A 17,893-nucleotide genomic window follows, 5' to 3' on the forward strand; every position below is an offset into this window, starting at 1 on the left:
ATCCAGGGAGCATAGACATGACTCACTGTGTGTGTGTGTGTGTGTGTGTGTGTGTGTGTGGTGTGTGTGTGTGTGTGTGTGTGTGTGTGTGTGTGTGTGTGTGTGTGTGTGTGTGTGTGTGTGTGTGTGTGTGTGTGTGTGTGTGTGTGTGTGTGTGTGTGTGTGTGTGTGTGTGAATGTGCCTGTGTGTGTGATGCACCCTATACACAGCCGTAGTCAACCTTGGACAATGGTGTTCTCAGCCTGATCCAGAGAATGGAGTCTGTTTACTGACTAAATACGACCAAGAGCTGGAGTTCCACGAGAACCATTTACCACTTTTGACAGAACTGTGAGTTGTCTTGAAAGGCTGCCTCTTTTTGTAAAAGCTTTGATTAGGGTTTTAAAGCAGCTGCACTGGTGTGTGTGTTACCTTGTTCACATAGCTGTCCTGCGTAGCTGGGTAGACACACAACAGGTGAAGGAGTTGACTCCGTCCATACAGGTGGCTCCATTAGCACACGGGTTGGATTGGCACTCACAACATCTACACAAATGACATAGAATATAATATAACTGTGTGTGTGTGTGTGTGGTGTGTGTGTGTGTGTGTGTGTGTGTGTGTGTGTGTGTGTGTGTGTGTGTGTGTGTGTGTGTTGTGTGTGTGTGTGTGTGTGTGTGTGTGTGTGTGTGTGTGTGTACCTGCTCGCAACGCTGTCCGGTGTATCCAGGTGCACACACACAGATGCTTTCGTTGCCTCTCTGGTAGCAAGATGCTTTGTTCAGACACACATTTATCGTGCACTGCTGCAGAGCTGAGACAGACACACACATATCATCATCATCACAAGCAGTTATCATTAGCATCATCGCAAAGTTAACATGTCGTCATCGCTATCATTGTCATCATCATCAGCATCATCATTGTCATCAAGAACATTATTATCACATCATCAATAACATCATCATCATCATCATCATCATCATCATCAAGAACATTATTTATCATCATCAAATACATTATTATCATCATCATTAACATTATTAACATCATCAATAACATTATTATCATCATCAATAACATTATTATCATCATCAATAACATTATTATCATCATCAATAACATTATTTATCATCAAAAGAATATTATTATCATCATCAATAACATTATTTATCATTATCAAGAACATTATTATCATCATTATTATAACATTAGTATTATCATCAAGGACATTATTATCATCAATAACAGTATCATCATCAATCATCAAATAACATTATTATCATAATCAATAACATTATTATAATCATCAATACACATTATCATCATCATCAATAACATTATTACATCATTAATAACATTATATCATCAAGAATAAAAATTATTATCATCATTAATAGGCATTATATCATCAATAACATTATTATCATCATTAATAACATTATTATCAATCATCAATAACATTATTAGCATCATCAATAACATTATTAATATACATCAATAACAATATTATCATCATAATAACATTATTATCATAATCAATAACATTATTATTATCATCAATAACATTATTATTATCATCAACATTCAACAACAACAAATGGCCATGATGACATCATACACCACCATCGTTAAACATTGAATAGGCTCTGAGATTTACACCTACGTCTAACATCGACGGTCTGGGCCTCGATGTAGTAGTCAAGTTCCTGTTTCAGGCTGATAGGTGGACTGGGGTTCCTCAGGAACAGGGGGACTGGCCTCCAGCAGAGGAGAACCATTCACATGGTCAATATCCACAAACTCCTCCCCGTCAGGCAGGAGGGTCTGGGTGGTCAGGGCCCAGTCAGGGATGGGGCGGGAAGGGGTGGGCAGGAGGTGGAGTGGAGGGGTGGGTGGGAAATGAAGTGGAGGGGTGGGCAGGAGGTGGAGTGGAGGGGTGGGTGGGAAATGAAGTGGAGGGGAGGGTGGGAGGTGGAGTGGAGGGGCGGGTGGGAGGTGGAGTGGAGGGGCGGGTTGGGAGGTGGAGTGGAGGGGTGTGCGAAGATGGAGTGGAGGGGCGGGTGGGAGAGTGGAGTGGAGGAGTGTGCAGGAGGTGGATGTGGAGGAGTGGGTGGGAGGTGGAGTGGAGGAGTGTGCAGGAGGTGGAAGTGGGGGGCGGGTGGGAGGTGGAGTGGAGGGGTGTGCAGGGGGTGAGTGGAGGGGCGGGTGGGAGGTGGAGTGGAGGGGTGTGCAGCGGGTGTGTGTGTCAGGTTCAGGTGCTGTGTGGTCTTCTGATCTGTGGTAGAGAGGCTGGTTTGCTCCTGTGGTGGGTGGTGGGAGAATCTAGGGTGAGAGGGTTGTTTGGTTTGCTCTTTAGTGTGTGTGGGGTGATCTCTATCGTGTGTTGGATGCTGGGTGTTTTGTGTAGTGGGGTATTTGGTATGATCCTTAGTGTAGTGTGGAGTGATCCCTATCGTCTGTTGGTGCTGGGTGGTTTGGTCCTTCCCATGTGTAGGTGGGATCTGGTCTGATCCTTAGTATGAGTCGAGAGATCTTTATCCTGCGTGGTAGGCTGGAGGGGTAGTCTGTGTGCTGTGTAGAAGAGTCTATGTGAATGTGCAGTGCGGTCTCCTACTGTCCCTCCTGCCTGGGCTGGTCTGGCTCCTGGCTGGCTCCACGGTTCGGGTGTAACAGTCACCTGTCCTCCACCCCAGGCCCCACCAGGGGAGCCTCAATGGCTCCAGGGCTTGCCAGGGCTGGTGAATCTGGGGTCTTCAGTGGGTACACATCCTGGGCCGAGCCTTCCTCTTCTGTCGACGTAGACCCTCAAAGTCTCCTACCTCGGTCTGTGAGGGAGTTTGTGTGTCTTTGGTGTAAGTGTAGTGTGTGTGAGATGAAGCGTGTGTTGACGCTCTCTGCCCCTCCAATCTCTGTCTCGCCGTGACCACACCTGGTTTGGCTATCTAAGGCTGGGGTGGGCCGGGTAGCATCTGCTGAGCCTCCTGGGTAAGGCCGCCCGACCCCTCGTGTCCTGCATAGGGGAAGATGCCATCTGGGGAAGTATCGGGGAACCAGGGGATGAGGCTGAGACTGGGAAGAGACTAGGAAAGAGACTGGGGAAGAGACTGAGGAAGAGCCTGGGGAAGAGACTGGGGAAGAGACTGGGGAAGGGACTGGGGAAGAGACTGAGGAAGAGACTGAGGAAGAGACTGGGGAGAGACCGGGGAAGAGACTGGGGATGTGTGTAGGGAAGAAGGGGATGTTTCTTTGGAGCTCTCTGTCTTTCCTCCTGTCTGTGTCCTCTCTCTGTCTGTATATCGGTCTGTGACTGAAGTTGTGTGTCTGTCTGTGTCTCTGTATTGTGTCTCTGTCTCTGTCTGTGTCTGTGTCTCTGTCTGTGTCTCTGTCTTGTCTCTGTCTGTGTCTCTGTCTGTGTCTCTGTCTGTGTCTGTGTCTCTGTTCTGTGTCTCTGTCTGTACGCTGTCTGTGTCTGAAGTTGTGTGACTTGTCTGTGTCTCTGTCTGTGTCTCTGTCTGTAGTTGTGGTCTCTGTCTGTAGTTGTGTCCTCTGTCTGTAGTTGTGTCTCTGTCTGTAGTTTGATATCCCCTAATGCTGGGCGTTGGCTGCACACTAGATTAGTTCCAGCTCCATCCCCAGTACTGCTACTTTTACTCAGCACCTATACTGTACATACATGCATGCTCACATGCATACACCCAATAACATGTGCATTCACCCTCGTACTGTATCTGTAACAGTACATACACAAATATCATGCTAAACAAACACACTGACAGCCACACCTGGAGAGCCACATCTGTGTTCTGATGCTAGTGGGCCAGAGGAGAGAGAGCAAGGACAGAATCAGTCCATTATTTTATTAGAAAGATGTTGCAGCTGTGGTGAACTGGATCAATGCAGGCTGTACTAACCACTGGCATGGACCAAACCAACTCTTTATCCAATACAGCGCTGATCGTTGACAAGTTTGTGTATGTTTGTGTTTGTGTGTGTGAGCATGTGTGTATGTAAGCGCGTGTGTTTGTGAGCATGTGTGTATGTAAGCGCGTGTATGTGTGAGCGTGTGTATGTATGCGTGTGTGTGTGTGAGCATCTGTGTGTGTGTGTGTAGCCAGTGACAGGGGTATGATAAGTTAATAAAGCTGATCTGAAGCTCGCTGATGATAGACGCACCCTGAGGCCTTGACTAAAAGTCATTTCATTGTCAATTGCACTCAAGGTCCAACTGAAACTTCCTCCTTTAACCCATCCCCTCTGAATCTGAGAGGGCGTTACCTGCCTTGCTCACGGGCAGAAATACAGATTTTTCACCTTGTTGGCTCAGGGATTCAACTGGTCAACCTTTCGGTTACTGGCCCAGTGCTCTAACCGCTTGGCCACCTGCCGGCCCATAACCCCCCACCTGACACACATCACAGACATGCTCAGTCTACCAGTCTTGCTTTAACCCTTTATAATGTTTGCATGTTTCTCTAGACATTATAAATGATGATGTAACAAACACCTGCTCGTTCAGCCTGTACGATATGAATAACACTGGTCATTCCCTTGCAACGAACTTAGCAACAAGACCCACGGGAAACCCGCAAAACAGACCTGAGAAGGGATTTTTGCTGTCACGTTCTGACCTTTATTTCCTTTGTTTTTGTCTTTATTTAGTATGGTCAGGGCGTGAGTTGGGGTGGGCAGTCTATGTTTGTTTATCTATGTTTTTCTATTTCTGTGTTTGGCCTGATATGGTTCTCAATCAGAGGCAGGTGTTAGTCATTGTCTCTGATTGGGAACCATATTTAGGTAGCCTGTTTTGTGTTGGGTGTTGTGGGTGGTTGTCTTCAGTCTTCGTGTGTCTGCACCAGATAGAACTGTTTCGGTTTTGTTTATGTTCACCTTTATTGTTTTGTATTTCTTAGTGTTCAGTTTATGTTTGATAATAAACGTGATGGACACTTACCACGCTGCACCTTGGTCCTCTTCTTCTCCTCCAGACGACAACCGTTACATTTGCAGATTGGCATTCGTCGTATCAAGTGTCTCATCATTAAATTATGTCAACACATGATGTGTTGCTTTTCATAACATATTGAACCCGTTCAACATTCTACAGTAGAACACTCAGAAGAAACTTCAAGAAGAATGGAACTACTCTAAACAACTATTCAGAATTCTAATTCTATGACAACAGCTCATCCAAGCCAGCAGCATGCCGGATCATGGTTTTCTGACATAGCATTGTGGACCCACTAACATACACAAATCTTGCAAAGTCCCAAAACTACAAAGAGGGTTCAGTATGGAGCTACAGTCCCTTAATGATGTAATACATGCTCTTCTATTCTCCACTAACACAGGTGGATCAATGTGGGTGAATGCATGTGAGGGTGTGTGTGTGTTTGGCCTAGAGAACAGGGGAACTTGTGAGGGTTTCCAAAGCGGATAATGAGCTCCAACTGTGAGTCTGTGAGCTCATTCAGTCAGGGACCTTTCTAAACCAGCTGGAGCTCTTTCTCTTTTACAGTCCACCCTTCGTTTTAGTTTCTCTCTCTAACTCTCTCACTCTGTTTCGATCTCTTTCGCCCTCTGTTTCTCTCTCTTCTCCTCTAATTTTGTGCAATTTGTTTAATCTCTGTGGATGTTGTTAGCCATTGATTCATCTGTTAATCATTGATTCCTCTCTCTCCCACAGACACGGAGGTGTGTGAGTATGGCTGGCAGAAGTTCGAGAGCCATTGTTATAAGTACATCACCCACCGTCGGACATGGGATGCTGCCGAGAGAGAGTGTCGTGTCCAAGGAGCCCACCTAGCCAGTGTCCTGTCACAGGAGGAGCAGCTGTATGTCAACCGTAAGTCCCGCCTCCCTTAGGTTGTCATTAGTCACAGGTAACAGGTCCAGGTTAGGGTCAGAGGGTAGAGAGTATGGAGCGTAGAGATATTGTGTGTCATATGTAGCACTCAGGACTCCATAATGAAACTGTTTTGATGAGTCTGCACAACAAACTGTAAAAGACTGATGTTTGTGCAACATGCAGCTCAGGCTGTGGTAACAACATGACAACAGTTTTCCTAACTAGTTTATTGGGGACAGTTCAGAGTAGGGGGGACTCATACCCTAGGGCTGCTTACTTACTGTACAGTAAGTACCCCCTCTGATTTGGTCTGTATCATTCATACACACACCGCAAACTACCCACTGGGCACAAACGTCAGCTCAACGTCTAGTTTTTATTTACATTTGGAGTTGTCAGCTAACGTGAATTCAGCGTAAAATCAACACATTTCACCATGTCATTGGTTTTAAAAGTTGGGTGACAAAAATATCCAATCAGTTTTCCACATGGATTCAACATCATCACATAAAATCTTTGGTTGAAATGACGTGTAAACAACGTTGATTCAACCAGAAAGGGGGAAAGAGGGAGAGATCGGCAATGTTTTGGGCCTTAGAAAGCAGCCTTTGGGAACAGGAAGCTGGTGATTCACACATCTTAAAATGTATTTGTGATTTGCTGTTGTAGAGTTAGACAGATGCAGTCTTAACTGTTGTTTCTCACCCCCAGGTCTGGGCCATGACTACCAGTGGATCGGTCTGAACGACAAGATGTTTGAGAGAGACTTCCGCTGGACAGACGGCAGCATCATGGTAAAACAGGAGAAAATCCCCTGATAAGATTCACTACATGGTAAAAAGTATGTGGACACCCCTTCAGATGACTGGATTCGGCTATATCAGCCACACCCGTTGCTGACAGGTGAATAACATCCAGCACACAGCCATGCAATCTCCATAGACAAACATTGGCAATAGAATAGCCCGTACTGAAGAGCTCAGTAACTTTCAGTGTGGCACCGTCATAGGATGCCACCTTTCCAACGAGTCAGTTCATCAAATTTCAACTGTAAGTGCTGTTAATGTGAAGTGGAAACGTCACAAAGTGGTTGGCCATACAAGCTCACAGAACGGGACCGCCGAGAGTTGAAACGCGTAGCGTGTAAAAATCGTCTGTCCTTGGTTGCAACACTCACTACCGAGTTCCAAACTGCCTTTGGAAGCAACGTCAGCACAATAACTGTTCGTTGGGAGCTTCATGAAATGGGTTGCCATGGCCGAGCAGCCACACACAAGTCTAAGATCACCATGTGCAATGCCAAGCGTCGGCTGGAGTGGTGGAAAGGTCGCCGCCGCCATTGGACTCTGGAGTAGTGGAATCACGCTTCACCATCTGGCAGTCCGACGGACGAATCTGGGTTTGGCGGATTCCAGGAGAAAGTTACCTGCCCGAATGCAGTGCCAACTGTAAAGTTTGGTGGAGGAGGAATAATGGTCTGGGGCTGTGTTTCATGGTTCGGGCTAGGTGCTTCCAACTTTGTAGTAACAGTTTGTGGAAGAACTTGACTGGCTTGCACAGAGCTCTAACCTCAACACTATCGAACACCTTTGGGATGAATTGGAACGCCGATGGCCTAATCGCCCAACATCAGTGCCCGATCTCACTAATGCTGTTGTGGCTGAATGGAAGGAAGTACCCACAGCAATATTCCAACATCTAGTGGAAAGCCTTCCCAGAAGAGTGGAGGCTGTTATAGCAGCAAAGTGGGGACCAACTCCATGATTTTGGAATGAGACGTTCGACGAGCAGGCTTCCACATACTTTTGGCCATGTAGTGTATGATATGATGTGATATGGGTGTTACAAATGGTTTTAAGACACAAACACACACACACACACATACTACGCAGAGAATGTCTAGCTGTTTTCCCTGTATGAAGTATGAGCTGAGATATGGAGTAAGGACAGTGTGTGTGTGTTTGTGTGTGTGTGTGTTGCTACGCACACACAGCCACAAGAGAGAGACACAGATGATACTGTTGAAACAATGTTGTTTTTTAACGGCGTTATCGCTCAGTACTGCAAGACACAACCTTGTTCAGTTCTAAGTGTACATGTGTGTGTTTGAGTTAACATGCATTGATGCATAGCTGTAGCCGTTTGGACCAGGGACACTGCAACAAAAAAATCCTAAAGAAGAGAAGGGGGAGGCGGGGAAAATTGGGGAGAATTCCCCCTGTCCCAATGCCAGAGGGTGGTGCTGGTGGTCGGTGGTTAGCTAAACATCTGGTTCAGTTTCACAGTAGAGATTACAGGTCTGGCTCACTGAGGTGGAGCAATAGCGCCCCCGTATGACCTCTTTGTGTATTACAGCCACATGCTAACTCCACCTCAGCACTGTTCTGTCACAGTAGGAGTCTCCACTGGGTTCTTTCCCCTAGAGGCTGTTCTAAGTAAAGCTTCTGACAGCTTACAGAAAAGCAGGGTTAACAAAGGAATCTTGTTTATAAACCGATAGGCTTGTTAAAAGGTACTGTCATCTGGTTCCTATAGTGGCTAGTGATGAATGAGATGGGTAAAGAAGTTACAATGAGATTCCTCCCTATGTTATACAGTGACTACCTTATAGGTCAGGTATACTGTGAATGATGATCTTATACAGTAAGGGCTGTGTGAGCTATCAGGGTAACTGTGGAGCTGCTAATGAATATGACTGTAGTAAAAAGGTCTAAACTTTTGGGATGATGAGAGTGTGTGATTGTTTGTTTGCAGCAATATGAGCACTGGCGTCCCAACCAGCCAGACAGTTTCTTCCAGTCTGGAGAGGACTGTGTGGTGATGATCTGGCATGAGGGAGGACAGTGGAACGATGTACCCTGCAACTACCACCTCACCTTCACCTGCAAGAAGGGCACAGGTAACACAAACACAAATGGGTCAATTCCAGTTCAATTCCAGTCAATTCAGAAAGTAAACCAAATTTCAATTTTTCTCGTTGAAAAACATTGAAGAGAATTGGCATGGGTCCTCAGATCCTCAAAAGGTTTTACAGCTGCTCCATCGAGAGCATCCTGACTGGTTGCATCACTGCCTGGTATGGCAACTGCTCGGCCTCCGACCGCAAGGCACGACAGAGGGTAGTGCGTACGGCCCAGTACATCATCGGGGCAAAGCTTCCTGCCATCCAGGACCGCTATACCAGGCGGTGTCAGAGGAAGGCCCTAAAAATTGTCAAAGACTCCAGGCACCCTAGTCATAGACTGTTCTCTCTGCTACCGCACGGCAAGCGGTACCGGAGCAAAAGTCTAGTCCAAGAGGCTTCTAAACGGCTTCTACCCCCAAGCCATAAGACTCCTGAACACGCTAATCAAATGGCTACCCAGACCATGCGCACACACACACACACACACACACACACACACACACACACACACACACACACACACACACACACACACACACACAACACACACACACACACCACACTAACGCCGTCTCTCTCCTCCCTCCAGTCTCTTGCAGCCAGCCCCCATTAGTGAAGGATGCCTGTGTGTTTGGTTCTATGAAGCCTCGTTATGAGATCAACAGTCTGGTTCGTTACCACTGTAAAAACGGCTTCATACAGAGACATGTCCCTACCATCCGCTGCCGTGACAATGGCCAATGGGACAGCCCCAAGATCACCTGTATGAGCCGTGAGTACCTTCCATTTCCGCTGTCTCAATGCTACCGGAACTGACTACAGCCACCAACTAATCAGGGCCTTGATGCAACGACATTAACAATCTCTGCTTTTGTTTTTTCAGCCGCTACCTACCAGAAGGCTTTCGTTTCTAGGCAACGTACCGATAATCACAATCATAACCAGAATCAGTACAATAACAACAATCAAAACCAGCACCAATACAACTATCGAAACCAACAATACAACTATCGAAACAAACAATACAACAATTAAAACAACAAGACAAACAGAAGAACGACAACCAGCAACGTCAGGGCAGCCGTAACCAGCAGCAACAGAGCCAGAGAGAGATGAGACATCAACACTAATCTGATCTCTGGTCAGTCCTTAAAAGCGCAGATAAGGTTGCAAAATTCCAGTAACTTTCCCAAAATTCCAAAGTTTTCCAGAAATCTGGTTGGAGGATTCTGAATTTCCTGGCTTATTCCCTCCTGATTCCAGGACTTATTCCGGGCTTCCTGATTCCAGGACTTATTCCGCTCCTGATTCCAGGACTTATTCCCTCCTGATTCCAGGACTTATTCCCTCCTGATTCCAGGACTTATTCCCTCCTGATTCCAGGACTCTTCCAACTGGGATTTCTGGAATTGTGAGTAATGTACTAATCCCAGACCAAGTCAGATCGGATCCAAGGGGCTAGCTAGGGCCAGACCCATTGACATACATTCAGAACTATTTATAAATATGTATAGCTATGGCTCTGGATAGGGACATGCGGTATTTCACAAGGCATAATCATAATCAGCAAGCTAACTCTGATCAACTCTGATATAACACAGGTTTAATAAACATTGTTACATAGAGTATTGTTGTGTCTTTGACTATGCCTGTTCGATTGCTATGACATGCTATTCTATAAATTAATTTATCCGCAATTAATATTACCTGATTGAACTAATCATGTAAATATTAATTAACTAGATAGGGACACCACGAAATAATATTTATAGAGCTGTTATCTTTCGAATAAACTCTTAAAGATTTTGTAATATTTTACTAAATAGCCGTCACATTAATCGTCATTATATTCAGTCTCATCTGAAAGTTGTAAGTCCTTGATTATCTGCAAGAATCCTGGCTAACAAGTTGAATCAGCAATACAAAATTGGGTTTAATTATTTATTTACTAAATACCTAACTAATCACACAGAATCACACATATACAATTAGATCATAACCACAGAAAACGTCCCTAGCGGGCGGAATAGATATGACAGCTTGTTACACAAAGGGAAGGGGCGGGATTTTAGTGAAAGAGCGGGAGATTGGAACATAGGCGAGCTGTGCTCTCGTAAATCAGTATCTGATGCATTCTAAATTACCGCCCATTTGAGAAAGAAAATGCAATACATATTTACTCTGAGCTGCGCTTCAGTAGGTTGGTGGTAGATGGAAGAACGTATCGCCAACCCGAGTCCTCTGTCCTTTGGAGAATGTCTCTGGTTGTCACGGGATACTTTGTAGTAACGTTGTGTGTGGAAGACGGGATACTCGGACTGTCCTTCCTAACCTGCGTTTGTAGCAGCTGTTGCCAACTCAACGGCTAGGAGATATCACTTCTGTAGTGAACACGAGTTCAAAGTTCATACCATTCACAATCAAAGTCCATGCTGATGTTGGCCTAGTTCTGTAGTTATTGTCTGAACCATCTTGACATCGGATCGTCATCCAAAATGTACCCGGAACAGGAAGTTACATTTTTGTCACTGGCTTTATATAGTGGAGGTAGAGGGGTGTGTCTGAAAAGTCTATTACCCAGGTCTCTTCACAGGGGCGTGCCCCTGGTTGAGCAGGAGCCAAATTTATGAKAACACAGATCTCTCATTTGGAAGGTAAAATTACATTTCACCTCTTCACAAACAATGTCATATTCAAACATTTGAATTAAACAACAATTCCATGTGAATCCGATACCTCTGACGTTTAGACTTTTCACAGTAGCGTTTATGTCATTCTATCATTGATGAGAATGTGTCAGAGGGCAACCGAACTGACATAATATACCTTAAGTACCACCGCATATGTACAGTTGGTTGGATTACCAGAATATAGTTCATTTCCCCCAACTTCTGATGTTACCCAGAATCTCTATGTTAACCCATGGGTTTCCTTATGTCACATCAGTTATAGTGGGGAGAGAGAAAAAGGGGGAAAGAGGTATTTATGACTGTCGTAAACCTACCCCCAACCCAACGTCATGACAGTATTGAGTCCATTTCAAATTCAACTAGGACAAATTAAGTTTCAGAATATTTTTGAAGTTAGTTGGCTAACTTGATCTTGATCTTGCTTAGTGAAATCCACCCCAGATCACGTCTGATTCTTCCTACAACAACACACAGTGTCTTAATGGTTAACACAGCAACAGGGTCCATCTCTAGAACAGGAGAGCTTTTCTATGCCTGCTCTAGAGGGACACATCTCAATCCAATGCTTTCTGAAAATGTCCATTTGATCCTGTTTCTTTCTCCTGATAAATAATCCACTGAAAAGACATATAAAATATATAATTGTCTCACTACTAGAATGTCTGCCTGTGCCCTGGTGACAAGTTTGCAATTATTCCAGTGAAAGAGACCCTAGTTTATTATTTGGAATAATGAGCATTCACATAATCACATCAGCAAGTTGGGAAGGTTTATATGAATCATTCCATATTTTCTGCTCACAGAATGGAAGATAGAAGTTGGTTGTTCTCATATACAACCCCCCCCCCCCCCCCCACCCCCCCCCCCCCCCCCCCCCCCCCCCCCCCCCCCCCCCCCCCCCCCCCCCTTCAGAACAGCTTCAATTCATCTGGGCATGGACTCTTGTTGAAAGCGTTCCATGCTGGCCCATGTTGACTCCAATGCTTCCCACAGTTGTGTCAAGTTGGCTAGATATCCTTTGGGTGGTGGACCATTATTGATAAATACGGAAAACTGTTGAGTGTTAAAAACCCAGCAGCGTTTCAGTTCTTGACACAAACCAGTGCACATACTACCATACCCTGTTCAAAGGCACTTACATTTTTTGTCTTGCCCATTCACCCTCTGAATGGCACACATACACAATCCATGCCTCAAGGCTTAAAAATCCTTCTTTAACCTGTCTTTTCCCCTTCATCTACACTGATTTAAGGGGATTTAACAGGTGACATCAATAAGGGACCATAGCTTTCACCTGGATTTACCTGGTCAGTCTATGTCATGGAAAGAGCAGGTGTTCTTAGTGTTTTGTATACTCAGTGTAGACTTGGTTCAATATTGTGCATACAGGCAAGGCAGTATGTCATGTGAATTCATTTTATGTAAAAAAGAAAAAAAAAGGAGCCACATGTTTATCACCATCTTTGGTCAATTAAAAAGTCACTATGAAGTGCAATCATTGTTCATGACAAGTGCCTGTTAACATATGGAGCATAGAACTTATATCTGTGACAGTCACCTCCTGCAGTGGCTCTCCAGCGTATTAAAAAACATCAGTAATACCTTCATCTTAAAGATAATGTTTTTAAAAGGGAGTGTTTACCAAAAAAATATTCTTATACAAACACTATGTATACAATGATAAAGAGGGAAAATATAGAGTATAATGAATGTCAGGTATGTGGGTGAACGTGTGCTGTGGCTAGAGACCTGACTCATAAGATAGAGGATAAAAGTTATATATGAAGACATATCCATTTAATTTATTGTATATGTTACACCAATGAATGGACTGTGATACTGTTAAAGGTCATGAGAACTGAAGGGATTTTTACAACAATGACTTCTTTTGCTGCTTACAGAAATCTGTCTTGTTGTACGTTGCAGAGAAAGACCCTAACCTTACATTATGTCTCCTTTCAGTTCTTTATGTTGCACACGACCTGTTTAGTAAAGTTAAACAATCCAGATATCTGAGCTGTTACCGTGCTAGGCAGGGGGTTGACCTGTACCCGAGAATCACCCCAAACTGCTCTCAACAGAACCAACTTTGAGAAAAAACTCAGGTCGTGTTCCCCTGCTCAGACAATGCATGTATCAACCAATGGATGCGTGCCAGATCATTGACTGTGCCGTTAGGCGCCAGATTGCTGTAACATATGAATTTGTTGGCTGATACGTAAAATACCTATCCAGGCACATCTAAGCAGAGTAACACAACCTCAAAGACACTTGAACTATGACCTTTTAGAAATACAAATGATTTCTTTTTACGTAAGGAACATTATTGGTCCCCAAAAAATAGCTCAAATACTTTTTCAGTATATCCTGTTACTATCGTCTGTAAAATATCTGTATAAATCAATTGCTCCTGATTAAGCATGAACAACAGTACAAAGAGGAGACTGTATTGAACGTTTATCGGCTAATATCGCTGTTCCTCAGTTAGAGGATTCTGCTGCATTTGTCTTCTTTGTTTACTGCTTTCATACATTCTGTTTGCTCTGTTTTATCATCCATGTCTGTTTCTACCCAGAGAGTGTTGGGGATACTGTATCGGAGGAGGCAGTGGGAATGTGATTTATCAGAGAATACTTTGTCTGTTTTTATGTTTATGTTTATGTTGTGTATGTCGCCAAAGACCCACTAATAATGTACCTATACACCATCGCAACTTCTGCTGTGTGTGCAATAAAAATATTATAACGGATTTCATCCTTGTGTATCAATGTTCTCTCGCTTCATATCTCAATGCAGAAGATTAGTCATTACATGCACTGGAGCTTGTTGAAAATTATACAAATATTGTCTTTACCTGCAATAAGTATTGATTACCAACAGAGGGAGACACTGTACTTTATTTTAGAGAGTGGGGATGCATTCTAATGTATAATGCTTAAAGAGTGATGATATACTCTCACAATGTGTATGAACAAATAAGTGACTGAAGTGAGTGAATGAGTCTATCTTTCCTGTCTGTCTGTCAGTCCAGCCCTGCTGTATGTCCTGGCAACAGCTGAAGGCTGGGTGGGGGACATGAAAATAGCCCTTTGCTCTGGAAACCAGCATGAAAATATGAAACGCCGCCAGCAAACCAACCACCCTCATGACGTCATCCAGCTTCTAAAACAATCTGCTGCTTTGAAAGCCATTTTTCAGTAACAAGATCAAGGAACAGAACAGGAATACCACGAAAAGACACCTGTGTACTTCTGTAATTCCTCAAACTGGCAGGAAAACACTTATGCAAACGTCCCCCACGTTTGGAAACACGTGCATTACTGAGGGCCTGCATGTGTGTGTTGGTACCCCTATCCTCCTACTATATCCCCTAACCCTATCCTCCTACTATATCCTCTACCCCTATCCTCCTACTATATCCCCTAACCCTATCCTCCTACTATATCCTCTACCCGTTTCCTCCAACTATATCTTCTACCGCTATCCTCCGACTAAATTCTCTATCGCTATCCTCTACCGCTATCCTCCTACTATATCTTCTACCCATATCCTCCTACTATATCCCCTAACCCTATCCTCCTACTATATCCTCTACCGCTATCCTCCTACGCAATCCTCTACCCGTTTCCTCCAACTATATCCTCTACCTCAATGCTCCTACTATATCCTATTCCCCTATCCTCCAACTAAATCCTCTATCACTATCCTCTTACGATATCCTCTACCCCTATCATCCAACTATATCCTCTACCCCAAGGGCTAATACTATATCCTCTACCCATCCTCCTACAATATCCCCTACCCCTATCATCCAACTATATCCCCTACCCCTATCCTCCTACTATATCCTCTACCCCTATCATCCAACTATATCCTCTACCCCAAGGGCTAATACTATATCCTCTACCCCATCCTCCTACAATATCCCCTATCCTCCTACTTTATCCTCTACCCCGTCCTCCTTCAATATCCCCTACCCCTATCCTCCTACTATATCCTCCTATATCCCCTACCCCTATCCTCTTACCAAATCCTCTACCACTATCCTCCTACTATATCCTCTACCCCTATCCTCTTAACAAATCCTCTACCACTATCCTACTACTATATCCTCTACCCATATCCTCCTACTATATCCTCTACCCCTATCCTCCTACTATATCCTCTACCCCTATCATCCCACTATATCCTCTACCCCTATCATCCCACTATATCCTCTACCCCTATCCTCTCCTACCTACTATATATCCTCTACCCCTATCATCCCACTATATCCTCTACCCCTATCCTAATACTATATCCTCTACCACTATCCTTCTACTTTATCTATATCCCTATTCTCCTACTATATCCTCTAAACCTATCATCCAACTATATCCCCTACCCCTATCTTTCTACTATATCCTCTACCCCTATCATCCATCTATATCCTCTACCCAAGGGGGAATCAAATCAAATGTATTTATATAGCCTTCTTACATCAGCTGATATCTCAAAGTGCTGTAGAGAAACCCAGCCTAAAACCCCAAACAGCAGGCAATGCAGGTTAGAAGCACGGTGGCTAGGAAAAACTCCCTAGAAAGGCCAACACCTATGAAGAAATCTAGAGAGGAACCAGGCTATGAGGGTGGCCAGTCCTCTTCTGGCTGTGCCGGGTGGAGATTATAACAGAACATGGCCAAGATGTTCAAATGTTCATAAAATCCCAGCATGGTCAAATAATAATAATCACAGTAGTTGTCGAGGGTGCAGCAAGTCAGCACCTCATGAGTAAATGTCAGTTGGCTTTTCATAGCCGATCATTAAGAGTATCTCTACCGCTCCTGCTGTCTCTAGAGAGTTGAAAAAGCAGGACTGGGACAGGTAGCACGTCCGGTGAACAGGTCAGGGTTCCATATCCGCAGGCAGAACAGTTGAAACTGGAGCAGCAGCACGGCCAGGTGGACTGGGGACAGCAAGGAGTCATCATGCCAGGTAGTCCTGAGGCATGGTCCTAGGCTCAGGTCCTCCGAGAGAGAGAAGAGAAAGAGAGAAATTAGAGAGAGCATACTTAAATTCACACAGGACACCAGATAAGACAGGAGAAGTGCTCCAGATATAACAAACTGACCCTAGCCCCCCGACACATAAACTACTGCAGCATAAATACTGGAGGCTGATACAGGAGGGGTCAGGAGACACTGTGGCCCCATCCGATGATACCCCCAGACAGGGCCAAACAGGAAGGATATAACCCCACCGTCTTTGCCAAAGCACAGCCCCCACACCACTAGAGGGATATCTTCAACCACCAACTTACCATCCTGAGACAAGGCCGAGTATAGCCCACAAAGATCTCCGCCACGGCACAACCCAAGGGGGGGCGCCAACCCAGACAGGAAGATCACGTCAGTAACTCAACGCACTCAAGTGACGCACCCCTCCTAGGGACGGCATGAAAGAGCACCAGTAAGCCAGTGACTCAGGCCCTGTAATAGGGTTAGAGGCAGAGAATCCCAGTGGAGAGAGGGGAACCGGCCAGGCAGAGACAGCAAGGGCGGTTCGTTGCTCCAGAGCTTTTCCGTTGACCTTCACACTCCTGGGCCAGACTACACTCAATCATATGACCCACTGAAGAGATGAGTCTTCAGTAAAGACTTAAAGGTTGAGACCGAGTCTGCGTCTCTCACATGGGTAGGCAGACCATTCCATAAAAATGAAGCTCTATAGGAGAAAGCCCTGCCTCCAGCTGTTTGCTTAGAAATTCTAGGGACAATTAGGAGGCCTGCGTCTTGTGACCGTAGCGTATGTGTAGGCATGTACAGCAGGACCAAATCGGAAAGATAGGTAGGAGCAAGCCCATGTAATGCTTTGTAGGTTAGCAGTAAAACCTTGATATCCTCTTCTACTATCCTACTAAATCCTCTTCCCCCATCATCCTACTATATCCTCTACCGCTATGCCTCTACTTCATCGTCTACACATTTTCTCCTACTATATTCTCTACCCCTATCCTCCTAATATATCCTCTACACTCTCTTCCTACTATATCCCCTACCTCTATCTTCCTACTGCAAACTCGACACCTATCCTTTTACTTTATCCTATTCCCCATCCTCCTACTTATTCCTCTACCCCTATCCTCCTACTATATCATCTACCCTATCCTACTTCTATATCCCCTACCTCTATCCTCCTACTGTATACCCTACCCCTATCCTACTTTATCCTCTTCCCCATCCTCCTACTTATTCCTCTACCCCTATTATCCTATCTATATCAACTACCCCTATCCACCTACTATATCCTCTACCCGTATACTCCTACTACATCCTCTACCCCTATCCTCCTACTGTTTCCCCCACCCCTATCCTCATACTATATCCTCTACCCGTATACTCCTACTACATCCTCTACCACTATCCTCCTACTATATCCTCTTCCCGTATCCTCCTACTATATCTTCTATCACTATCCTACTACTATATCCT

The 17,893-nt window shown here is 44.7% G+C and overlaps 1 protein-coding gene across 1 annotated transcript in view; it reads left to right on the top strand.

Annotated features, from left to right (window-relative positions):
* The window catches only part of LOC111960883 (brevican core protein-like), a 39,404-nt gene extending 25,229 nt beyond the window's left edge, over positions 1 to 14,175 (top strand). Inside the window, exons 10-17 of the mRNA XM_023983049.2 lie at positions 2,585 to 2,793; positions 3,002 to 3,202; positions 5,667 to 5,825; positions 6,540 to 6,622; positions 8,583 to 8,727; positions 9,323 to 9,505; positions 9,617 to 10,366; positions 11,767 to 14,175. Coding sequence (XP_023838817.1) covers positions 2,585 to 2,793; positions 3,002 to 3,202; positions 5,667 to 5,825; positions 6,540 to 6,622; positions 8,583 to 8,727; positions 9,323 to 9,505; positions 9,617 to 9,768 — 1,132 coding nt within the window. The 3' untranslated portion in view covers positions 9,769 to 10,366; positions 11,767 to 14,175. The remainder of the gene's footprint in view (positions 1 to 2,584; positions 2,794 to 3,001; positions 3,203 to 5,666; positions 5,826 to 6,539; positions 6,623 to 8,582; positions 8,728 to 9,322; positions 9,506 to 9,616; positions 10,367 to 11,766) is intronic.
* The last annotated feature ends 3,718 nt before the right edge of the window (positions 14,176 to 17,893 follow it).

Source organism: Salvelinus sp. IW2-2015, linkage group LG4q.1:29, assembly GCF_002910315.2.
Source record: "Salvelinus sp. IW2-2015 linkage group LG4q.1:29, ASM291031v2, whole genome shotgun sequence".
NCBI classification, from domain to species: domain Eukaryota; kingdom Metazoa; phylum Chordata; class Actinopteri; order Salmoniformes; family Salmonidae; genus Salvelinus; species Salvelinus sp. IW2-2015.